Source organism: Astatotilapia calliptera, chromosome 2 (genome assembly GCF_900246225.1).
Source record: "Astatotilapia calliptera chromosome 2, fAstCal1.2, whole genome shotgun sequence".
NCBI classification, from domain to species: domain Eukaryota; kingdom Metazoa; phylum Chordata; class Actinopteri; order Cichliformes; family Cichlidae; genus Astatotilapia; species Astatotilapia calliptera.
In genome coordinates, this window is record NC_039303.1 from 33,076,404 (window position 1) to 33,102,664 (window position 26,261).

At 41.5% G+C, this 26,261-nt stretch overlaps 1 protein-coding gene across 2 annotated transcripts; it reads right to left on the reverse strand.

Moving 5' to 3' along the window:
• Nucleotides 1-3,463: 3,463 nt before the first annotated feature.
• Nucleotides 3,464-23,823, reverse strand: vegfba (vascular endothelial growth factor Ba). 2 transcript variants are annotated; one of them, XM_026143868.1, is made up of 8 exons: nt 22,832-23,823; nt 17,559-17,610; nt 17,271-17,467; nt 17,114-17,187; nt 16,974-17,009; nt 8,752-8,838; nt 7,185-7,436; nt 3,464-6,728 (listed from the first exon to the last, which is right to left on the reverse strand). In XM_026143868.1, the coding sequence occupies exons 1-8, from the start codon at nt 22,907-22,909 to the stop codon at nt 6,707-6,709; spliced, it is 798 nt and encodes a 265-aa protein (XP_025999653.1). In that variant the 5' UTR covers nt 22,910-23,823; the 3' UTR covers nt 3,464-6,706. The 2 variants fall into 2 exon arrangements, with proteins under 2 accessions (XP_025999653.1, XP_025999659.1); XM_026143874.1 differs by lacking the exon at nt 8,752-8,838.
• Between the last annotated feature and the right edge of the window lie 2,438 nt (nt 23,824-26,261).

Genomic DNA, 26,261 nt, shown 5'->3' on the forward strand with positions numbered 1-26,261 from the left:
AGACAAGGTCTGTGGATCCATGTTTCTGTTGAAGATAACAGAGTTTGTTTATTCTGTAAAATGAAAAAAGTTATTTGTGTTCACAAGAGACTTTAAAAAAATCACTCACTTTCCTGTCAGATCATCAGAGCGACAGAAGCACACAGGAATCTTCTTTACCCTGCACATACTGAGCTAAATCTCACTCTTTTTTTTGATCTATGTTTCTCTCACATACACAGGAGAACTGATACCATCTAACAACACACACAATACTCACAGGGCAGATAGCGTCCAGTACCTGCTTGAACACAGCTGCTGCTACAAAAGCAGGGAGGAAACCATGGCTGGTGTTATTAGAAAAACAATGACGCCAAATGCAGAGAAAAGCAAGGTGGAAAAATACAGGAAGGCCTGATACAGGAGAAAAGACTGGCAGGGACAAAGTGACGGCTGCAGAGTGATGGAGCGAGAGACACGTAGCTACTGGCTGAAAACATGCAAGAAGTCAAGTTAATATATAAATTGTACATGCACTCACTGCACATTTCATAACGTTTTTCCAGGTTTTGATGAGCAAGTGGCTTTTTAAAAAACGCTTTTGAGGATTTTGTGCATCGAAATTCATGACTCACTCTATCCTTTTTCTCTTTCCCTCTCCGTCTCACTAATCTTGCTGCTATATTTAGTCTTGGCATTATGCCCTTCGACAGATAGGTTGGCAGCAGTACGTAGATCATCTCTTCTCCAGTCTTTCCTCTCCTTTCCTTCCCTCTTCCTCAAAGCAGATCCTGTGAGATCCATCTGCAGTTCACAAAGAGATGTGAAAGTTTAACACACGCACTGCATCAATCAACAAAACTAAGTCTCTTAGACGTGACTATAAATGTACAGAATGAGATACGGACGAGCTATATTAACATTATCCCCAGCCTCAGGTCTGAAGTCTGCTCTGTATGATGAAATATTCTAATGAGGCACTGAACATAACATTCCCAGCATATTTCATCATCTTTATCACAAATGTCAGGGGGCGAAAGGCACAGTAACCACCAGCAGGGCTGCAGACAGGTATGTGCACAGAATGCACACACAAAATCTCCCCTCAGAGCCTCTTACACACTTGCAAGCACAAACTCCTGGAGTATCTTTGCTGGGGCCACAACTAAACAGACTCACTGACAACTCAGTAAAACATCATAAAATCAAACTGCTCAAGTAGGTGCAAGTACCTCCTGTGTAATTTTCCACTCAGACAGTGTGGGACTGTGCACACCTTTGTACTTCCCCAGCTTCTGACTCAGCAGCACAGATGAGAGGAGGTGAGAGAACAATATTATGTCTCACAACACCGCGTCACATCACATACGCAGTTTTGTCTTTGCAACCAACTCCCTGGGTGGCACTGTAATGAAAAATGCCTGTTTATCTTTCATTACCGTCAACTGAGGGATTAAAACAAAAGAAAAACATGGGGCGGTTGGAGGAGAGGAGAGGCAGCGGGGGATGAGGTCAAAGCGCGGGGACATCGGTTAGACAAGGAAAGCGGAGGTTTTTATGAAAAATAAGACATTTCCTTTAATCACATCTGTAACATCACGGCTGTATCCTGGTATCATGTTGAATATATTTGATGATGTAGTATACACTTTAATGTGGACATTAAAATCGATTAATTGGCATTTATATGCTAATACATGAAACATAAAACTGCATTGTTTTCTACAAAGACATATTAAAAGGGCACAAATGGTGTAGCAGCAAAAAAAAGAGTGTAGTTTCATTTTCTATACGTAGGCTACAGTATTACAATGTATTTGCAGAGAAGAGATTCGTTGCAAGGTACAGCAATACAAATGAAGTAACAAATACATTTCTAGAGTATGCACTACGTCATACACATAGTTATGGCAGGATATTAGAGATTATAAAAGTTATATAGTTAGTAGGGGGTATCTATAGGCCACTAAGACACCGGAGGCTAGAACAGGGCTAACAGTACAATGTAGACTGTGCAGATACAAAGCACACTGATGTTTAATGCTCACACAGGACATCTGAACACGATATTAATATTTCCAGGTGTTACAGGTTAAAGAGTTGTAATGCTGAAATAACAGCAGCAAGTACATGCGGGAGCTGTTGTTGCTTTTATTGTTCAGAATTAATATTTTGACAAAGGAAAATTTGGTCACAAGAAATAACATTTGGAGCCCGAGTGGCACCCAAAAAGATATCTCAGCACCACAACTCCCGTGGGTGGAATGATGTTAAATAGTCACACATGTCTGCATGATTGGAGTCCATTTGCTCATTGTTTTCACCACTGGACTAATCTACAGTATATGTAATCTGTACTGAGGTTCCTGGACTCTTAGGTTTCCCAAAACATTTGTCTCCTCAGTCACCAGGCACATTTTGTTCCCTATTATTAATAAATGAAGACCGGAGAAGAAGTATCAGTGCTTGCAAATAAAAAATGGATGGACAGAAATAGCCACGGATGAGTTTAGAAGAATACTTTGAAACACTGCTTCCGAACCTTTACTGTATCTCCTGTATTAAGCACTTCTGTAATAAACTGGATATGGACTACGTCTGAGGAATTACATTCACCTCATGATTTATCTTTTGTGGTTACTTGCTAGTATATGCAGTATTAGTTTATTTCAACCACTACTTTTAGCTACTAGCAACATTCACTGGCACTCATCTCACTAGTACTGAATTTGACTCCCTTTTGTCTTCAGAATTGTCTTCATAGCACAGAATCAAAAAATATGCTGGAAAAATTTCTCAGAGATTTTGCTCCATATTGACATGATAGAATTGGATGCCCATCCCAAAGGTGCTCTATTGGATTGAGATCTGATGACCGGATGCCATCTGAGTCCAGTGAACTCATTGCCTGCTTCAGGATACCAGGTTGAGGCGATCTGAACTTTGTTAAATGGCATGTTTTCCTGCTGGAAGCAGGTATTAGTAGATGGGTACACTGTGGTCACAAAGGGATGGACATGGTCAGCAATAATACTCGGGCAGGCTGAATAATAAGGCTTAAATAATACTCAGTTGGGACTAATGGAACCAGAGTTTGCCAAGAAAATAATGCCCACACAATTAAATCACTACCATCAGCCTGAGTCATGATACAAGGTAGGCAGGCTCTATGGTTTCATGTTGTTTACACCAAATTCTGACCCTCCCATTAGAACGTGGCAGGAGAAATCAAGACTCATCAGTCCAGGCAACATTTTTCCAGTCTTCAATTGCTTGATTTCACTACACCTGTTCAAAATAAAGCCTTAGCTTCCTGTTTTAGTTGACAGAAATGGCATCCTGTGGTCTTCTGCTACCGAGATGCTCTTCTGCATACCCTTGGTCATAATTAGTGGTTAATTAAGTTGCTGTTACCTTCTGCTAGAACTGGTTTGGTCATTCTCCTCTGACACTGTCATCAACAAGGCATTTTCACACAGAGAACTGCAGCTCACTGGATATTTTCTTTTTTTCACACCATTATTAAAAAGAAGAATGATTTCCAGTGTTAACTTCAAATGCATGCCTAAAAGCTTCGACCTGCTGCCATGTGATTGGCTGATTAGATATTTGTGTTATGTTAATCTATACCAGTAGCTCACGTTTTAATGGGTAACCATATTTTTATTTAGCTAATGTCCAATTTAATACTTCACATTTCTCCACACTATCACCTTACAATTTTACATCACTTTTTCCAACCATGTTTTCATGTTTTAACAAGTAACTTATCTCTTTTAATATGTTATGAATTCTCTTTCTACTGCTCATCCATTACTTTTAGGTTAACTGGTAACTTCAGTCATGGTTCACTCGTGGTTTTGTTAAATTAAATTAAAATTACTGTTACATTTGCTCATTTATTTCCAGATTACTTAAGTTTATCAATCCACATACTCCAAGCCCCTGTGGAAGTGTCTGGTTGGGAATGACCTTTTTTTTAAAAATAAAAAATTGTGCTTTTTTGTCTACGTGGAGATAATAAGATATTTCACCATCTCCATCCAATAGCAAAAACAAAGTAGTTTTGATTAAAGATTAAAAAGTGACATAAACAGATGGTTTGAACAGGTCCAGAAGTAAAAAATAATCTAGTAGTGCGGACCCTTTCAAGCATGTTGTGTAGTAAAACTGTACAAAGACCATAGTGAGGTCGATTTACCTCTGGACACAGGCTATTCCCCTCTGTATTTATTTTGATTGCACAGAGAGCAGGAACAATCGTCTCATCCAACTCGTGTATTTCCCAAAATGTCAAAATATTCCTATAATTTCAGTAGCAGTTTGAGGTAACAAAAGCTTTGGGAAACCATGTCCTGTTTGCACATCATCACACAGTGTCTGGTCTGCACTCAAAGGACCAGTCCAACTCTCCTTTCATAAAAAGCTCCTATAGGTCCCTCTAAACCAGTGATGACCACTGCAGATCTGCTGCAGCTCCAAGTCTCAGCTGAGACAATGTTTATTGCTAAAACTATCATCATCTTAAGACGAGGTCTGAAATATCACAGAGAAAGTAACAATAATGCTCTAATACTTGGTCATTAATATGTTATGATATAGAGGTAGTGATTTAAGCATTGATTGACAGTAATAAACACTGAACAATGAACTCGAGCGCAAAAAAAAGTAATCTCATCCAAGGAGAGTATAAATACAAAGCTTATCACAGCAGCCACTGATGCAAGTTGCATCAAGGCTGACACATAAATAATTCACACTCTGGACTGCACGCTGTTTCAGGGTGACTATTCCTCAACTGGCAGGATTGTATGAATCATGGGACAGAGTAAAGACATGAATCGAGGAGTTTCAAAGCTACCGTTTCCCATGGCGCTGAGAGCTCACTAGCTCTCAGTAGAATTTAACACAGCACACAGGCTGTGAATGGGTGTCAAACAGGGTTTTAAACTCAATGACCTGCCACTTTAGGCCATCAGAGCTCAGGGCTTTAGCTCTTCACAATGACTGACAAGCTGCTCAAGACCTCGTCCTTTCTGAAGCAGGCATGGTTCAAATCCCTGTTCCCACCCAGCAGCAATGAACCAACATGGAGTTAGACAGAGAGATTCAGTCAGAATATAAACAAGTTATGTTCCAGCTGAATAACACTCTTTCCATCCTGGCTCTAACACGCAACAACAACAGCCGTGTTTTTCTTTCACTGCACTGGGGACGGATATTTGCTTGGTTTCTCTGTGTTGCCGACAACATTGCCCCACTGACTGTCTGAATTACACATTATGATGTATCGTCTCTGCACCCATCTCTTCTGTGTGAGTTTTGTGTGTGTGAGACTCACACATTTGTGGCCCGTGTGAGTTTTCTCTGTTTCAATTCAATACATTTGGGTATTAGCTGGCCACCCAGTGTGACAGACGCAGATTAAAGATGAACACGGAAAAAAACCCAACAAAAAAACAAAAAACAAAGAAAACTTCTGCAATATAGAATATCTTTCAAATCAACTCAACAGAATTATAATAACATATAAAACAGAGGCAAGTAATACAATACTCAGTGAAGATTTTGCAGTAAATTGCAAATAAACAACTCACATATATTTGCACACTTGGTGTTGCACAAACAAAAGCTTATGACTACCTGCATTCAATTCACATTGCATGTGTGTGCTGAAGCTGTGTCTGTATGTGAGTGTGTGTGTGTGTGTGTGTCATCTGTGTTCCTGGTATTATAAGTGTGAATCTGTGTGTGTGTGCGAAGCAGTGGACAGCCGCCAGGCCTCATTATTGTCATTCTCCTCACTGCCTCAAAGAGAGGCAAAGCGAGGCGATGCGGCTCCTTTCAATCGAGGAACCGAGGAAAGACGGAGACAAAAGGCCGAAATTAAACAAATGCTGGAAAGCGGCTTGGAGAGCCAGCTTTGAATAAAAGGGAGAGCGGCTGCACGGTTAACCCATCTGGGTCTTTCACTGGGGAGACCACACAGATATACTTCATCCGGGCATTCAGCTAAACTATAGGTCCACGCACACTGGGGTGCCAGTTCATGTGCATGTCCTATGTCACTCTTGTATGTCTGTTGTATGTGAGTATGTGTCCATCAGTAATCTGTTGCTGTTGTTTCCTTAATCCTCTGCAAAATACTGGCCTCGACTTAACCCTGGAATCTGTCATGTGCAGCTTCCTTGCGAGGACACCTGTGTAAGACTCCTCTGCATCCGCGTTGTTCTCATGGAGTATAATAGCTCTCGTTTCCACTATTCTCTTGTGTTTACAAGTTTAATCGCAGGTGAAAGGAACTTCCCGGAGTCCAGCCTCCGAAATAACAGCGCAGCGCGTTCCCCTGCAGGCTTGTGTACACCGAGAAAGATTTTCTCTGTCTATTCCCATGCCTCTCAAAGTTGCCACTTTCATCCTCCACTGATTGGATGTGTTTTGCGACGCTACGTGTCAGCACACGCCATGTACATGCAGACTGATAGAATCTTTCCCACAGAAGAACGGAGGCGGAAAGATGTTTGCACACAGCAGATGTATGCAGTGATGATGAACTTGTTGCTTTACTGGAGCTCTGCTACAGGTTCTTCTGTGTGCTTCCCCTCAGTTTGAGACGCCGCCTTTCCAAGTGTCTGTATGGTCTATGGCACTGATGCTGAGGGTGGGCGATGAAACGACAGGGATTTGGTAGAGAGATGGAGGCGAAAAAAGAATGTGGGAGGACACATCAAGTCCTCATGGCTTCACACCTAGAGCAGTAAACAATTAAAAGAGGAAGGTTTCAGCGCAAAAACGTCGATGACAGGATTCAGTCTGACATTTGAGTGTGGTTATAAAGGCAGCATGTACATTTTTTTTTTTATATTTTGTTTGTTTAAAACAACTTCTCTGTCAAATATACCCACATAAGGAGCTATCTGGGATTAAGAGTCTTTTTCAAAGTCATTTAAACATCTGTATGCACTCAAATTTCAGCTGCTCTGAGATAAGCTTTGATACGGCAATGAATGCTATTTTTTTAGTTATAACTATTCAGTATGACCTGAAATTCTACATTTCTAAAGGGCTGCTTCTTTGGAGCAATGGACATCCCATGTATCTTTTGTGTATTATCCACATATTGTGTCTAAATTGCAATCATGCATGATAAGGAAAACTTTTCTTGTTAGGTTTTTTTGTAAGAAAGAAAAAAAAAAGGGACCGACTTGCAGCGACGAGGGTTGAGCTTTCGGCCTTTTTGGCTGCAGGTTTCAGCTGTGACGGTGCAGCGGCACTGGCATGTCGTCGAATCCAAGGCCCACTTCCTCCTTCGGCATGGGCGACAACGGGTCGTAGGAGAGGGGGAAGGAGAAGGAGAGGGGGATGGGAAGGAAATGGTGGAGGGAGAGATATTGGTGGGAGGCAGTGATGGTGGTGAAGGAAAAGATGTGGCAGAAGGAACTGGAGGAGCATGGGTTCTGCATGGAAGAGGGATTTAGGAAAAGCATGGTTAGATCCTGAATTGATTAATTCACTGTTTAAGGAAAGCCAGCTAACACGTGGCAGACTAAAATGTCTTCCATGTTTGCTCATTACCACTAAACACCAAGGGAATTTTTTAGTTTTGTTCAGTTTTCACCATTAAAAGCTTGGACTGATTAAAAATGTTTTTAATGGCAGTTTTGGATGATACATTAGAGACATTAGAGGCATTTAGTCATGTTTAAAAATCATGAGAAGTCCCCCTCGTTGTGCAAACATCAAGTGATCATCAAACAACATCCTCTGAAGGCCATAAATGTCTGCACAAAATTTCACGACAGAGATATTTCAGTCCAGACCAAAGCTGTCCAGACTGAAATATCTCAGGCTTGTTTGAACATGCACATTGCCAGTCTGAAACTAACCCACACAATGCAGTGTGTGGGAGGTGTGTGACTAATGTGGGATAACGTTCGTAAGCTGCCAACAAACTTTCTCCCCTTTCTGTTCATCTGCCCGTTACCATGGCTTTGTTCGTATAGGAGGCCTTCAGTTAACTCCTCTAGACGCCCTGAACTTTCCCTCTCTGAAATCTCATTTTGAGAAAGTTGCCTGCATCACTTGGTCCATTAACAGCCGCTGCTTCTGCCTCTGTTTTCCCGGGAGGCTGGCGGCCTTAATGAAGTTACTTAATGAGGCAGAGAGGGCTCATCTTTGTTCCTGTCCCGGTGACCACGCCTGTCGCTGGCTGGGACAGAGGAGGTAGGATTTGCAAGCAAATTACACAGATTTCACCCCTGCCAAAGTTTGAACAATGCCTGTTTTGAATGATGGATGGGTGCAGAGAGACATCACACCAAAGCTGAGCCACCTCTGGCCCCCAGAGGCCGGAAATGACTGACAGCAAAGTGAAGGGTAAGGAGATGAAAAAGAGTCGTGAGGAAAACATTAACAACTCTTTTATCTTTCATTCATGAAAGCCAACCTACTTGTGGTCCTTTCTTTCTTTCTTTCTTTCTTTCTGAATAAATACTGGCTAAATACTGTTTTGATTATGGCAGTTGTGGTGTTCACCAGTGTGTATGAGAGACCTTGACTGCGCAGCTGTAAAACAAATTGTCCTTCAGAAATAATGAGGCCAGATAACCCAGTTTTCCTCTAATCCAAACAGTCTCAGTGAGACTGAGAGTATCCGGAATACACACCGACAGACACAAGTAACGCCTGCTTAAACCTTGCATTTTGAACAAAAACAATTTAACGACAGTAAATTTGAGTTTAAAAAAAGCGAGCACTGAATAGTAAACATACGCAGCTCTGGTGGCTCCAGTTATCTTCTGTTTGGACTTCCTCCCTCTTTCCTTTTTCTTGCCTTTTCTTGCTGGCTTCAGAAAGGCCCTGGGAGCACCAAACAGACAAAATGTCCCACACGGACAGGAGTTAATGTCAAACGAACGGTTTTCAGTTTTGGAATCTTTTGGAAGAACAAGCACCAAAATAAGTCATCCTATAACTAACGAGTGAACATCCTGAATATGTCCTTAGATGAACTCTTTGAATGTTTCATAACTTTTTATAATGTTGATCTGCTCCTTTATCTGACAGTCTGGGATATGAAGATACCCATTTACAATGTGGGTCATTTTAATTAATATTTTATTGATATTGATCATTCTTTACATAATTGTTATATTATCAAAAAACATTTGTGGTATTGTCCTTTTCATTTCCCAAATTATTTAGTGACGTGCATTCGGCTTAAGTATTAAGGGATGTGATGTTCAGATTCTCATTACACTGTTGTGTTTCAGGAGAGAGGACCTAAATGTGCGATGCTACAGAGGAAGAACTGCACAAGATGTGTGAAAAGCATCTAAAATAACATAAAAGTAAACTAGACTAAATGGGTATATAAATTTATATAAACAAAAGACTAACCAGAGACAGGAAACAGCTGGTAAATGTCACACAAGTGAAACTAATTAACAAAGGTCAAGATAATTAGGTGTAGAGGATACAAGACATAAAAGAAAACATGGTAATAGAGACTGGGGAACAGGCAGCAACAGAAGGACAAGAAGGAAAATGAGATGGAAACATTTTGAACCTAGAACTTTACCAAAACATAAAACCATCAAAGGTCAAAGGTTTTTCATGAGAAAAAATTAAAAAAAACAAACACTCAGTATCACTAGATAGATAAATATGACATTGAAACCAAACTCCTTAACTCTACTTTACAACAACTTTCCAAACAATCCTTATTTATTTAGCATTTGTCAAAAGAGACATGTTAGTGCCTTTCTGTTAAGCCCAACTTTCTTCTGATTGGCTGCCTCTCACAAACACAAGGTTTGAACAGCAGGTGGGTGGAGCTACTGTGCTCAAAGCCAGAGCTGTGTGCCCAACATTACAGAATTAAAGATATCTCCTCTCTATGACTGTTACGGCTGTGACCGTAATTGTGTGTGGATTTGAGTGTCTAGGTGCTCCTCCGGGATTGACGATTTGGCGTTGGTAATGTGTTGTTTTTGCGTGGACTGTTATGTGTTTCTACTTTACTTTGAAAGTCTGTGTCATCTAGTGTGTTCAGTTTACATTTTCCCTGTTCGTCAGTTCTGATTTGCCCACTGTGTTTCCCCTGTTGCCACCTGATCTAGCCCTCTGCATGGTCCGATCTTTTCCCCCCCCGTTGTAAATAGTTTGGCGCCTTGCGTTGTAAATAAATATCATTTTGCTTTAAAGAAAATAGTGGTCGTTTTGGGATGATTTTTGTGGAAACCCGTATTAGTTTTTTCTCGTGTGTTTTTTTTACCTTATTTTTATTTTCCTTATTTTTATTTTCCTTATCTTTGTTTTTCTACGTTGCACCCCGGTTGCCTAGGCCGGGGTGTAACATATGGGGGCTCGTCCGGGATTGCCTTCGCTGGGGGGTCCGGGGACTGCCCCAGCCTTTGTCGTCTGCTGGAGGGTCCGAAGGAGGGACAGCTTCGGCCTTCTGTCTTCGCTGGAGGGCCCGGGGACCGCTCCAGCCTTCATCCGCCTTCGTTGGAGGGTCCGTGGGACCACTCCAGCCTTCGTCGTCTGCTGGAGGGTCAGGGGGACCGCTCCAGCCTTCATCCGCCTCTGCTGGAGGGTCCGGGGGACCGCACCAGCCTTCGTCGTCTGCTGGAGGGTCCGTGGGACCGCTCCAGCCTCCATCAGCTTCGTCTGCCTTCATCCGCCTTCGCTGGGGGGAGGGTCCGTGGGACCGCCCCAGCCTTTGTCGTCGCTGGAGGGTCCGTGGGACCGCTCCAGCCTTCATCCGCCTTCGCTGGGGGGTCCGAGGGACCGCCTCAGCCTTCGTCGTCTGCTGGAGGGTCAGGGGGACCGCTCCAGCCTCCATCAGTTTCATCTGCCTCCGCTGGAGGGTCCGTGGGGCCGCTTCAGTCTTCATTTGCCTTCGCTGGGGGGTCCGAGGGACCGCCTCAGCCTTCGTCGTCTGCTGGAGGGTCCGTGGGACCGCTCCAGCCTTCATTCACCGTCGCTGGAGGATCCGAGGGACCGCCCCAGCCTTCGTCGTCTGCTGGAGGGTCCGTGGGACCGCTCCAGCCTTCATCCGCCTTCGCTGGAGTGTCCGAGGGACCGCTCCGGCCTTCATCGGCTTCGTTTGTCTTCGCTGGAGGATCCGAGGGCCCGCTCCGGTTTTCCGTTTCCACTGGAGGACCCTTCCAGTCATCAGCGTCGCCTGCGGGACGGTGGCCGGTGCCGTATGGGCTGGACATGGAACAAACATTTTTCGTTGGGGTTGTATGTTTTAGATGTTTGTTTTTTTGGGTGTTTCCTTGAATTAAACATTTTGGGGTTAATGTTAATTCTTGGGTAAGGGGGTGTTACGGCTGTGACCGTAATTGTGTGTGGATTTGAGTGTCTAGGTGCTCCTCCGGGATTGACGATTTGGCGTTGGTAATGTGTTGTTTTTGCGTGACTGTTATGTGTTTCCTACTTTACTTTGAAAGTCTGTGTCATCTTAGTGTGTTCAGTTTACATTTTCCCTGTCTCGTCAGTTCTGATTTGCCCCAGCTGTGTTTCCCTCCTGTTGTCCATTCCCTGATTGTTCCCTCCATGTATTTAAGCCCTGTGTGTCAGTTGTCATGGTCGCGATCTTTTTCCCCCCCCCGTTGTAAATAGTTTGGCGCCTTGCGTGTAAATAATATCATTTGCTTTAAGAAAATAGTGGTCGTTTGCGGATGATTTTGTGGAAACCCGTATTAGTTTTTTCTCGGTGTTTTTTTTTTACCTTATTTTTATTTTCCTTATTTTTATTTTCCTTATCTTTGTTTTTCTACGTTGCACCCCGGTTGCCTAGGCCGGGGTGTAACAATGACATAGAAAGGGGTAAAAGGACCACACTTAGAAAAATAATTTTTAACAACTATTTTGAGAATAAAGTCAAAATTTCAAGATTAAAGTCGTAATTCTATTTTGAGAAAAACATCAAAGCTGTATTTCAAGAAAAAAGTCAAAATGTGGACGTTACAGTTGTACTTTCAAGACAAACTAAAATGGCTTGTAATGGTTGTAATGGACAGATCCAGGGTGTACTGATGGTTACACCCTCGTGCAATAAAGAGGATGTACGTTGTATCACAAGACGACTCATCAGTTTGTTTAACTAACTCATCCAAACACGTCATTTTGTAGAGAGTACAGCAGGCGCGACAGTTTGTCCTGAAACAACAATGGACTTTTTTCTCAAAATTATCAACAATACTTTTTCTTAATGTGGCCCTAAAATTCCATCACATAGTGACATCACATAGACCCAGGACTTCAAAAAAATGTCTGAAACAGGGAGTTTAAAGCAGTCTGAAGATCAAATGTGCTGTTAACAAGAGAGAGAGAGAGAAAGAGAGAGAGAGAGAGAGAGAAATGGATAATAGGTCCGCTTTAATATGTTTAATATGAACTGCAGTTTAACATCGGTCAATGCCTTTCAAAGAGCCTGCAGTTGGTAAATAAGTATTTCAATTTACTGCAACATTTTTCAATTCTAAGAACCTTTATGGATTTCTGTTAATACACTATAATTCAGAGTTAATCATTTTAAAACTCAACAGGCTATCTGACAGCGTGAGTTAAAAGGTCTTCAAAACTTCTGCTGAGGTTGATCTGGTGTTATTAGATACTAAGGAGGTTATGCTATTGTTTCAGTTTGTTTCTTTTTTTTTTATTAGTCAAAAACGTATGAATAGATTTGTTCATACAGATTTGTACAGGGCAATCACTTGTTGGAAAGAATTTTACCTGGATAAATAAAGGATTATACACTCTCCAGAAAATATCTAATCGGCCAATCTGATGGCTGTAACCCAATGCATTTAAACTGAAACAAAATGTAGAAGCAAGACGATTTAAGTCAATCTGAATATGGCACGATTATTGGTGCCAGATGGACGGGTCTGAGTATTTCAGAAACTGTTGATGTACTGGGATTTTACCACAAAATTATCTCTAGAGAACAGCCCAAAAAAGAGAATATTTCCAGAGAAATATAATCCAATTCTCTGGGTGAAAATGCAATGTTGATGACAGAGGTCAGAGGAGAACGGCCAAACCGCTTCAGACAGAAGGCAACAGCAAGTCAATTAACCACTTATCATGACCAAAGGTATGAGGTCTGATGAATTTTGACTTATGCTGCCACATTCAGATGATCTGGTATAAGCATCATGGATCCTTCTATCAACAGTTCAGACTGCTGGTGGTTTAATGGTGTGCAGGATATTTTCTTGGCACACTTTAGACCCTCTAGCACCAGTTAAACTTTGTTTAAAGACCACAGCCAACCTGATGATGGTTGCTCATCATGTCCATCCTTTATGAACACATAGCACCTATCTGCTAATATCCACTTCCAGTAGGATAACACATTATGTAACAATCGTTTCAAATTATCCTTTTGAACAGTGACTTCACTGTACTCAAATGGCCTGGACAGTCACCTGATCTCAATCTAATAGAGCACCTTTAGACGTGATGGAACGTGAGGTTCACATCATGGATGTGCAGCAGACAACTCTGCACCAACTGTATGATGCTGTCATGCCACAAACAGTTAAGGTAGTGAATCTGAAACTGAATCTGAAAGGTATACTTAATAAAGTGTCTAATTAGTGTATGTGAAGTCAATCCTGATCCAGATCTAAATCCAGGAACCTTCTGAGACACTCTCTGGTCTTGCAGAATTGGACATTTAGCATATCTTCAAACATGAGCATACTTTTGCCTCGCTAACTGTATGACTTATACATGACTGTCCTGTATCTGGGTCCTCTTCTTTTGTAAGCTGTCACTGTACCAATACGGTGCTGGTGGTATCTTAGCAGTGTTTTTAAAGCATAACTGGTTTACAAAGAAACAGTAAATGGAAAAATCCAGTAATCACTGTTTACTCTCCCTACACTTCATGACATAAACAAAACAATTAATTAGTTCAGACTCTCAGTGCAGGGTGAGAAAATGTCACTGTCACTCTACTGTCAACTGATAACCCGTTTTTATCATTTTGAGTGTCCAGCATTTACTGAGCGCAATCGAATCCACTTTAATGTGGACTGGCGGCTTCAATAAAGTGCATCTACAGCTCTGTAGAGTTTTTTCAACTTCAACTCACCTCTGTTCCAGTCCCATCTGTTATATTAAATCATATCCAATTATGGGCACTGTACCATGTTTACCAGCTTAGCCCTGACATTATTAACAGACTCTGTTGCCTCTGCTGCTGCTGTTGTTGTTTTTGGAGTTCTAATTTACTACTAGGGATGCGTGACTCTCCTCCGTCAGCCTGTGAGAGACCACATGGCAGGGGAGATAAAATCATCGCTATGGTGACAACAGGATGCCAGCCGTCCCAGGGGATGCTGGGAGAGAGTCACACAGATGCTAACTCTTTCAACATCACATGAAAGAACTCGTATGTATTAACACAAAGCACAGAACATATAAAATTTCATAAAAACACAGAGTCAAACAGGCACATAACCTGTAACTTTAAAGGCTTAGAAAACTGTATGCACACACACACACACACACACACACACACACACACACACACACACACACACACACACACACACACACACACACACACACACATACATTGGAATCCTTTATTTATGTTCACATCCTAACAGGAAGCAGCAGGACATAAACATTAAAGATGCAATCATATGACTGTGTGGTTGGACCTGCACACAGACAAGAAGCAGAGATCAAGCAGAAATGCTCCTTTCACAGCGTCCAGCTGTCAGCCGCAGCTGACATTGGCCCTACGTGCTGGACAGAAAGCCGTCTTTATTTTTGTCATTAACATAAAGAGCAATTTTCTCCGATCACCAAGCAGATACAGGATCATTATTGCACTAATGTGTTTTTGCTTCAAACCTAGTGTCCACAGTACTCTTACTGATTTTAGGACTTCTAAAAGAGAGACTGTTGAAGACGCTGTTTGGCTTTGAAAGCTCCGGGATTACTTAGTAGTCTGCACAGAGAGGAAAAGCAGACTTTTAGAAATAATGACACCCACATTCACTGGCTGACTGGGTCTTGTTAGTCACCACATGTCCTTCCCGACCCTGTCACATGACCCTGTTCTGTAAGAAAACAAGGACAGGGGTTGGGTAATAAATTACAAACCCATACCATGTAATCACAATGTCCCTGGATTGATCCCCCCACCAATCTCCTGAAGTACAATATGCCCTGCCTGGTGTATTAAAGGCACTCTGCAGCAGCAGAAAATCATTGCATTAATGGAACAAAGTCAGTGCACCCACATTTACATGCAGACGACTTGTACTATCCAAGGTGTCACAACATTTCACTGAACTACAGCTGGTGATAATTAGCGATGATATGCTGCAACGAGCTGATACATGCAAGGCATGACTGATTCAGCTCCATCCGTCCATCCATTCCTGTTTTCCCAACTGCTTATCCACATTAGCATCCCAGCTGGTTCCACCCTGGACGCGTCTGCAGTCTTATCACAGAGATGCTTAAGGAAACACATCTATACCAGTTTAGAATCATTAATTAACCTGACGGGCATGTCTTTGGACTGTGGGAGGAAGTCACTGCAGGCACAGGGAGAACATCCACACAGAAGACCCGCAGCAGGCCTTTATCTCTCTGAGATGACATTGCTTACCACTGTAACACCATGATTCCCAGTATGTGGGAACTGCCCATACAAAAACAAAGTCACAGATTTTTTATATTAACTACATTTTTTATTGATTGTTGACCTTCCAAATAACTGTAAGAGGTTTATTTACTCTTTCTAAAATGATAGATTTTATACCTATTACATTTTCATCTTACTTTGATTTTCTTCTTCTTTTTTTATTATGGTGTCACCATAAAACTTACCTCTAAACTGATACACAAATGTTTTTAAAATTCATGAACAATTAAAAATTTTCTAATTAACTTTTAAAAAGTTAATTCATCAATCATGTTTAACTTAAATTGCATTCATTTTTCAAATTAATTTAATGAACAGTTAACATTTTTAGCTTTAAATTATTTTTATTTGCAGGTATTATGCCTTTTAAGCCTTTTGCAATGCTTTAAAAGTAACTTTTTAATTACTCATTTCTGGAGTGCATGTTGCACGGGTATTGCAGCACAACGTTTCACCAAAACAAAAATCAGTGAACTTTTGAATTTAGAAAACAAACAAACAAAAAAAAAAACCAGACACAAATCACATTTTAATTCAATTTCAGCCTTGATGGCAATGTTCCATTCAGACAGCTTTTTAAGACCACTATTCTGTGGAAAATTACTCAGTGGGTAAACATGAGTTCATGGTTGAAATGGGGTTAAATTCCAGTCTTTGTAGGAGCCTAAAAACACATTTCATCTTTCACTATTCAACCAAATTTAGGCATAAAGGAATGCTTTTTTTTTTTTTTTTTTAAATGATTGTGCTCAATCACATTCATGGATGTCTGGTGCTTAGTGGGAGACAAATGAGCCTTCTTGACCAGCATGCCTCTGGACACAATTGTGAAGTGAGGCCCAAAAATCTGGAGTTAATGAGTTAATGTAGCCCGGTCAGGGTGCTTCCAGCAGCTATAGGTGTGAGCGACTATGTCAGTGCTCTTAAACTGGATTAACCCAGTCTGGGGTCTCATGTGACGCGCTCTTTGAATTCTTGAGCAACATGTTCATTCTTTGCCATTTATAACTGTTACTTTGAAAGCAAACACTGGTGTTTCGAGGACATTAATGAGGTGAATAAGGACATTTGTTGCGTAGCACAGGTGAGATATTTTTCTGCAATTTTGGAGTTTTGTAGCAAGTAGAAGTTTTCAGGTAAAGAACTGAGCACTTCTTTTAAAGACTGTTCAGTAGCCTATAGCTACTTGGATTTAATCAAGATGTCCTTTCCTTGTAATTGAAATACCAGTCTGACTACCGGCTACTCATTATTAAGATAATCAGCAGAATCCAGAAACACAGAGATAAAGATTGGAGTTCTTTACCTTGATGTAGGTGTTGGCTGGAGGTGTTCCTTTAACCTGCACACAGATTTAAAAATTGCCATTGTAAAAGTGTATGAAAGGTCAGTGGAGCAGCATTATCCAGTATGCGCCTGAACCTCAGATGGGTGAGTTTTTATTACCTGCAGTCACATTGGCTGTGCTCGATGAAGGGCAGTTCAGTGAGCTCGTGCTTCATAAAGGACGTCCTCATCAGCTGCACACAGGTCAGAAGAAAGTAAGTGCGTATTTATCATCTGAGCAGACTTCCTGTATATGTGTGTGCGTGTGCGTGTGTACCTCCATGGTAACTGTGTGTGTGAGCGTGGGTACACACTCGAAAGCCTCGTCAGCACAGCAGCCGCCACATCGCCTCACCGACACACAAGATGGGATGAAGAGGCTGTGGGTCTCATCTGGAAACTCCCGCCAAACCTCCACCAGAGTGTCTCGAGGCTCGCAGCCGCTCCGCGAGTACACCTCCAACCACCGTCGCACTTGTGGAGAGACAAGGACAAACACTGTGTTTTATTTGTTTTACTCTTTCACCTCCGTGACGCGTGAGTTTATGTAGAAACATAAACATACCTTCTCGACCTTCTCTGGATTTGGGGGAGTCGGCAGGGCGCCAGTGAGCAAGCTGGAGAGAGGTAGCAACAAACTCAGTCATACAATGAGTGGTTTCATTCCAGTTTCAAATAAAATAAAAAAGTAATCAGTTTAAAAGACACTAAATTAACTCATTTGTATACAGTTGGTAGGATAAAATACCAAAAAATCAACTTATAACCTTTAATCTACAGGGTAAATCTGAACTATATGTAATTATGTCAACCTAAAAAACAAGTTCATGGATTGCTCAAGTTCACATTTTATCTATTACATCAGACTTAATGTGAAATTTATCTCCCAAATTTGTCCACCAAGATAAAAAACACATATTGGCTGTTACTGATCAACTAAACAGCATTTATTTGACTCTCCAGCTATTATCTGCAACTTCTTGCTTGACACTGTTGTAAAAGTGTGCTGGTGCAGATCAACAGATCAAAGTATTTCCGTTAATGAACACCACAATATTTCACACCTGGAGTTTGAGCGTGACAAGCTCAATAAAGCGTGGAGGGAAATAACAGGAAGAAAGCGAAACCGCTGAACTTTGATACAGAGATACCTTTAAAGGAGGGTACGAGTTGTGTCTCTCCTCTGTTAGAGAGCAGTTTCTGTGTGGGTGAGGTCTCTTGGTGTGTTTGGCTGCAAGTTTTATGTTTAGGATCAAATTTCACGCATATTTTTTACCTGGATGATGGAGATGCTAAAACCCGATCAAAGCTTTGGAGACACCCATTGATCTAAATATCAATGAAATACTTTGTTGCCCTCTCCCACTTCTCTTCATATTCCCTCATGATATCCATTTCTGGAAATTTACGTGTCTATATTACACTCAGAGCCTGTCCTGAATCAAACCCAATGTGCTATTTTGCATCTTTTAAGCAAACCGATGCAAAGGAGCACAAAAAATAACACAAGTTCTTCTCTTTTTCATGCCCTCTCTCTCTGTCTCGGGTTTTGACTTTGTTGTTTTTGTGTTATGTTGCTGACAAACAGACTATTCAGACCTCACCTGTCACCTTAACACTGTGCTTTAACTGCAATGTAATTTAAATATTTTTGCAAGAGGTGAAAACACTAGAACATCTGACTGATGAACTCTATATCCTGCAGTCTAACTCTGCTACTTTCAGAGGCAGATATTGTAAATGGTAAATGGCCTGTATTTATATAGCGCTTTACTAGTACCTAAGGACCCCAAAGCGCTTTACATATCCAGTCATCCACCCATTCACACACCCATTCACACACTGGTGATGGCAAGCTACATTGTAGCCACAGCCACCCTGGGGCACACTGACAGAGGCGAGGCTGCCGGACACTGGCGCCACCGGGCCCTCTGACCACCACCAGGCAACGGGTGAAGTGTCTTGCCCAAGGACACAACGACCGAGACTGTCCAAGCCGGGGCTCGAACCGACAACCTTCCGATTACAAGGCGAACTCCCAACTCTTAAGCCACGATCGCCATTGTACTTCTTCCTCATCTCAACCATTCATTTTGCAGTTATAATTTTATAGTACTTACAAATTTCTATTAATATCCTAAAAATATCAAGTGTTATTAAATATTAAACCAGTGCTTCTCAACCTGTTTGACATAAATAAATAAGCATCTTATTGTGGTTCTGCAGATGTTCATGACTTTTATCAGTTCCACATGAACTCATTCAAAAACCTGATTGAGGACCAAAGCGATAAAATATTTATGCATCTCACGACCTCTCAGACTAATCTAATGAGCATTTGAAGGGGCCCGGCGCTGATTGGGAACTAATGGACTGAGCAGCTTCAACACAAAAAAAGGTCTTGGAAAAAAGGGCACTGATAGAGCCTATCCACCACCAAACCACATGCACTATTTTGCAGTTTTGAAGAAAGTGTAGCAAAAGAAGACAAGTTTTCACGAGTTCTTGCTTTGCTCAAGCTCCACCTCCATCTGTGTTGGGTTTTATGTAATTCGGCTTGGTTGTTTTTGCATAATCGTGCTGACAAAACAGACTAATCAGATCTTATCTGTCACCTTAACAAGGGATAAATATATCAAGCACTTTTAATGAAGTACTTTTATTATATTGTAAAAGATTTTTTGTGCCTCTCATAAACACACATGAGAAGAACCTGCATTTTATGGCACTCTACTTGTATCAAGGCCACTTGAAAGGGAATGTAGACTTTGTCCAGTTGACCCCCTTTTACTGATCCACCCCCTTATACACACATGGGTTAGGCCCACATTGATTGAACAGTGTTGATTTATGCTGGGGCCATTTTGAAAGCACTATGAGCTGAAGTAAATGTGTCCTCTCTGTATCATTCTTAGAGAGGAGTCTAAGATTAACTCCCTTTGGCAGCCATATCTGCACAGAGCTGGCACACCACACACTGACTGACACACACACTCCTGAGTGCCAGCCCAAAGCCATCTGCACCGGCACTGCCTGTCTGTCTAACACATCTAACTCCCTGTGCACACTGTACAGATGGGCCATGTGTGTGTATGTGTGTGAAAAAGGCCCTGCCCTTGACCTAACCACCATCTCTCCCACACTGAGCTTCATCACCGCAGGAGGAGCAGGATGACCCCCTTTTTAAATAAGCTGTCAGGGAGGCAGACAGCATGAAGGCGGAAAGCCTTGTGAGCAGGTGAAGAGGCTCTCCGAGTGCACACTGGTGTCCGCCATGTAGTGTCTAGGATGACGAACGTGTAAAACATGCACTATAGAGCAGCACCGCAGAGTCAGGGTTGGATCCACTTCAGAGCACTGCCTGTTCCTGATACGAGCCTCCAGACATAAATAAAAAAACACAGCATGGGCAGGAGCTGCTATATGTGTAGGTGGAAAAATGAGCCCATATGCCACATCGAGGGACAAGCCAGTGCAATCAGTGAGAATTTCTTATGAATGATTTCTATACTAACTCTTCCCCCATAACAGCTGGGATAGGCTCCAGCCCCCTCACAACCCTGACTCTTATTACTTCACACACACTATAAGAAATTGATCATTTTTAGGCTGTCAGACTGAAAAACACCCTTTAATATATTCTTGTTTTTTTAGATAGCACTTGGGACGACATCTGAAATGCACTGGTGTTATGTTAATGACGTAAAAAATACTTTGACAGATAATAGTGAGATTATAATTTTTGCACCGCAAGCCACCGCTGTGTATTTATTAGTTAAGATTTAATTAAAGTGCAGACTTTAATATCTATGTCAAAGGGTTGAACAAATATGTTGTATAAAAAGTTTACAAGCAGCTATATTTTCAGTGCTCATTATGACTAGCTTAAGTGACTCCCCTTGTCTCTTGCAGCTGTCTCTTTGTAATTCCTTCTGCCTTTAGTTTTGTCTTCAGCAAGTTAAATATATGTTCAATCAGATCTGTTGATGTGTTTGACTCCAATTTTTTTTTTTTTACCCTCAAACTGCTGGGTGTCTCTCTGTCCACTGTAAACATCTGACTGAATTTGAGCGGTCAGTATTTCCCTAAACACTTCATAATTCATTCAACGACTTCTGTGTACTGTCACATCTGTGTCTCATCTCTAAAAACAAGTGATCCACTGGCACTGAAAGCAATGCATGTTCATGCCATCACACTGTCTCCACTGTGTTTGACAGATGTTGCATGCTTCACATCATTTGGAGCCCCTCCAAATCTTCTTCTCACGTGCTGTTGAAGCGCTGGCTTGTTTGCAAAGAGCTCTCTTTATTTCCTCTTGTGAAGTCTTTAGTAGACTGATGATAATGACATGCCTTCCTTCTGAACACTGTTCTGCACTTTTCTACATGCTCTGAAGGCATTTCCTTTACAATGGAAAGGATCCTGTGAGCATCCACTACTGCTTTCTCCTGTAGGCTTGTGTGTGTTTATTTAAATTCACAAGTTCCTTCTTTTTTAATTTTTTTTTTTTTGAAATCTCAGAATCAGCTTTTGATTTGGCCACTCCAGATGTTTCCACTGTCTCTTTTTAGGAATCGTTTTGTTTTTGCAGCCTAATGATGGCCTGGTTTACTAGCATTGAGAGGTCCTTTGACCACATGTTGTGTCAAAAAGCAAATACCAAAACTTTTACTTCCTTAATTGATCCAGATATAAGAAACGATGTAAGAAAAGAACAGGATCCATCTGGGTATAAAGCAGTTCCTGAATCAAAAAATGTAGATGTATATATCTTTAAATTAAAGCTGAGAGGCTCTGCTTTAATAGCAATTACTTTAACCTTGATATCTATTGATAAACAGATAAAATAACTAAGAGTGGGTCCGTATTCACACACACACACACACACACACACACACACACACACACACACACACACACACACACACACACACCTATATGTATGAAAACATACTAATGCCCTTCAGGTCAGCGCAGTAAGCATGGAGCTCCCTCATTAGCTTGGCCTTCCGCTGGAAAGGCTAGATTGGATCAGGTCTGTCATCTGACCCAGCCTACACACCCACAGTTCCAGCAATCGGCATCTGTTATTATTTATAAATATTCATTATTTTGTTGCTGTAAGTTGGTAATAAATGAATCCAGGAGATTCTTGCTCTCAGCCATAATCATGTATAATTTATTTCTATAGATCAAAAAGAGATCAGATGCGTTAATTAGGAATGTATAGTAGTACTGGTAGGCAGGGGTAACTTAGCTGTTCACTTTGTTCCCAGTCTTTATGTTAAGCTAATGGGCTTGGAGATACATATAGTTCAACACATTGCACGGCTCCTTTAATAATAATGAGCTCACAAATTGATTTTTCTGGTCCCCATGTCCTCCATCTTTTCTTCCCAAAAGGCAAAAGGGTTTCATTTGATGAATGAAGCTAACAGAAACAAAGCAACTGCGCTGCTGGAGGAGGATTTTCCACTACCTGGCAACTCAATCACTGTCCTTGTGAATGGCTTATAATTAATCGACCTAGCTTTAACAGGCCAAAGTGTGCAAAACAGTCAATACACTCACCAGAAAGCATGCTTTATATAAAGTATCACTGAATTATGTTGGTGTGAGAGGAGACAATGAAGCCGGATGTCACATTAAAGTAATTACTGAAAGCCACGTTTAATCTCGGAGGGTTTCGTTGTGTTTTTCTGCCACGGGACCAGAAGTGACAGGTGTCATTGACCCAGAGGATAACTTCCACAAGGTTACAACTTCCCACCAGGCTCCAACAGACCAGGAATATATATAGATATATAGTAGGTCAAATGATCCATACATACATACCTTGGCGTGAGAAGTCGGTATTCTGGTGAGCAGCAGGAATTGAAACATTCCTAGAATAACTTGTAGCATAATCCCCATTGTGCAGGAGTCCAAGGGGCACGCAAAAAATATTTTTTGGACCAATCCAAAAAAAGAAGCTGGCTTGTCCTCCTTGCGTCGCCTCCGTGTCCGAATAAAGGCGCAGATATCCCGCTTTCACTCTCCAGTCTCCCTTCCCTGAAAGGACTCCCAGGGTGGCATCATCAGGCTCGTAACAATAACTTTATTGTGTCGCATTTTAGCTCGAATGATTTAGGACTCAGTTCTCTATATAAACTCTATGACAGTTAAATCCTCTATTAGTGAGACACTGTAGACTGAAATGACCTTCCCTGCACAAACTATGGCTTTCTTATAATGTTAAATGTGGCACCAAAGCAGCCAAATCCTTATCCTTTTTCCAGAAACTTGAAAGAACTTTAAAGTGATGCTTTCCTGTAGTGATTATGAGCACAGTCCGCCTCTTGGTTCGGCTTCCATGAAACCGGTCCGGGGGGTCCGGGGTGGCGTTACTGGGGGATCACACAGGCTACAGATTCCCGCTTAAACGTGGTGCGATCATCAAATCCTGTGTGTCTGAAGAAAGAAATCGCATCATCCAGCTATAGGACGTTAATCCGGAAAAGATCCGACGCCCTGGCCCGACGCGCGGAGGGTATGTGCCGCATATTCCTCTCCCCGGCTCGGTCACAGTCTCACCACACCGTCGCTCCTACTGAAAATGTGACGTTTCCCCTCCAGGCGCATCTTCCCGTTTTTTCCCCCACTCCCCTTATAAATAAACCTAGAATAACATCCTCGGCTGCTGTGGCAGACAGCGTGACTACAGCAGAGCAGTCAGAGCGAAGATACAGGCAGGTCTGGAAAGGTAGACCTTCATTTGTTGCTGTGATCGGTTTCCTCGCTTCTGTTTGCCCTTGAGACGCACGCAGCGTAACCATTGCGCTGCCAACTTTTTCCAGACAGGATAGGCACACTGCACACAGGTGGAGTGTCTCTATTGGTCCCACAGCGGGGGGTCAGGGGGCCTCCAGGGGCCTCTTGTAAGTGGGGAGTATGATTGAGGACACCAAGGTCGTGTCAGTGGCAGGGGACATATTTTAGTATTTACATGTGAATATGGAGGCTAAACAATAAGGGGATTACATTTTTAGAAAATGGTGATTGTTGTGCGCATCAGTTGAGGCATTTTTCTTTTAAAGGGGGCCAGCTGTCCACTGGCTTTCTTACTTATCCATAAGAAAGACTGTGATTTAAAGATGCCATCTTATAACATGTAGTCCTATGAGAGTATACTTAAAACAGATTACGTTTTGCCAAAGAAGAAGTGTTTAATCACCAAACTTTGATTCCTGAGAGTGTTTTTGACTTGTGAACACCTTGTCCTTGCTAGGAAATACATCATGGTGACACAGTAATATCTAAATTCTTTATAACTTTTCTATTCAATGAATAACTTCCTTAAAATTACACTTTAGTGAAATGTTGTATTTAATCAAAGTAATGCCAATGATTTAAGAGTTCAGCTGGTGCACACTTATCTGCAATCCAACACATACTGAGAGCAACGAGCTGATGATTGATAAACATTTTCTTCAGTTTAATCATAGAAGTTATTTACAAGGAATTTCTCAACAAGCCAACATGACCAAAGGCTGTAATGCACAGTGACCCTGCTTGTAAACACAGACTGACACGTCGCGGTAGGAATGCAGCTTAGGTGTTACTAATAACGCTGACGAATGATTTGTTCTGTTCTCTTCAAATGTTCCACTGTGTCTTGACAGTAAAGCAGGTAAATCAAAGTCAGCCATTATTCACTTTATTATTTACATATTTGCTGTCCATCCACTGTGAGAAGAAAATGACAAGGGGCATTTTTCAAATAAAAAGAGCCCAAAACAAAGTGTCAAGTATAACTGATAAACTGTGGAAAGGTCTTGGGCAACACTTCATATATTTATATTTTTTTGAGGAAATGGTAAAAAGGTGCAGTGATTTATGGAAACATCTACAAACATACATGGAAATACAGTATATAAGACAAAAACAGAGTTTGTATAATTCTAACAAGCTTGAAAGTCAATATTTGGTTTGACCACCTTTATGCAGCCTTAACCTGAAGGCAACATTTCATGAAGTCATCTTCAGGAACGGTTCTCCAGACTTATTGAAGGACATTCAGTGCTCTGCTTTGAACCGTTGGCTGTCTGTTGCTCTGTTCTCTGTTAAGATGATCCCACACTGCTTCAATAATGTTGAGGTCTGGGCTCTGGAGAGGCCGCTCCATCACTGTTAGTGTTCCAGTTACTGTTTTTCTATCCAGGTGTGCTTTCACTGCACTGGCAGTGGGTTTGGAATTATTTCATGCTGAAAAATGAAGCAGCTGCCAATCAGATCCCTTCCAGTTGGTATTGCATCATGGGTCAACATTGGACAATGCTGTTCTCTATTCATAATTCCATTAATTTTGACAACATCCCAAACACCACTGACTGAAATGGGGCCCTGAACCATGACAGAGCCTCCACCGTGTTTCACAAGATGGCTGTAGGCCATCACTGCTGTACCTCTCTCCTGACTTCCTCCACACATCCTGACAATGATTGGGTTAAAACAGAAATTTCAAATTATTTATTCATCTCTTCTTCAGACTTGTTTCCCCTGATTTTCTGGCCAGTTCTGTGTAATTTCTCATACCTCAACATTTATCACCGTTTCCTTTCCTTAAGAATAGTTTCCCGACAGATACACTTTTACCGAGAACATTTCTGATGAGCTTTCAGTGAACAGCAGAGGGATCAACTTCTTTAGTCCTCCACTTTTGCAGCTTTCCCAGATTGTTTAAGGACACACTGCACAACATGACAAGATTTGCCATATTTTGAGTTAATAGCTTTTTGGGAATCACGATGTCGGTGCAAAATACTTTTCTTTGTCGTTGTCTCTTACATGTACACACAACAGTGATTCATCCCTCAAGTTAGGTGCTTTATGCTTGACTCATAGGTCAGTGTTATGAATCTTAACAAAAAACAAAATGTTTCTCTGAAAAAAGTCAGGCACAAAGACTGAACTGAAAATCATTGAAAAATCAGTCAAAGACAAAGTTTGAAAGACCTTCAGAAAGAAACTACCTGCTTGGAAGCAAAATATATATATATTAAGAAAAAAAAGCTGCTAGTGACTTTTGCACAGTAGTAGAGTTTACTGATAATTAAAATCATAAAAACAATTTTGATTCCCGAAGGTGGATCATTGTGGTTTGGGAGCAGTTTTATGATCTTTTTAATGCCCAAGGAGGGAAATTAAGGATTTCAGCCCCTCCCATCCAACTAATCAATAAAAAATAATCTCCAAAGAGCATGTCACGCTTTTATTTCAGAGCATG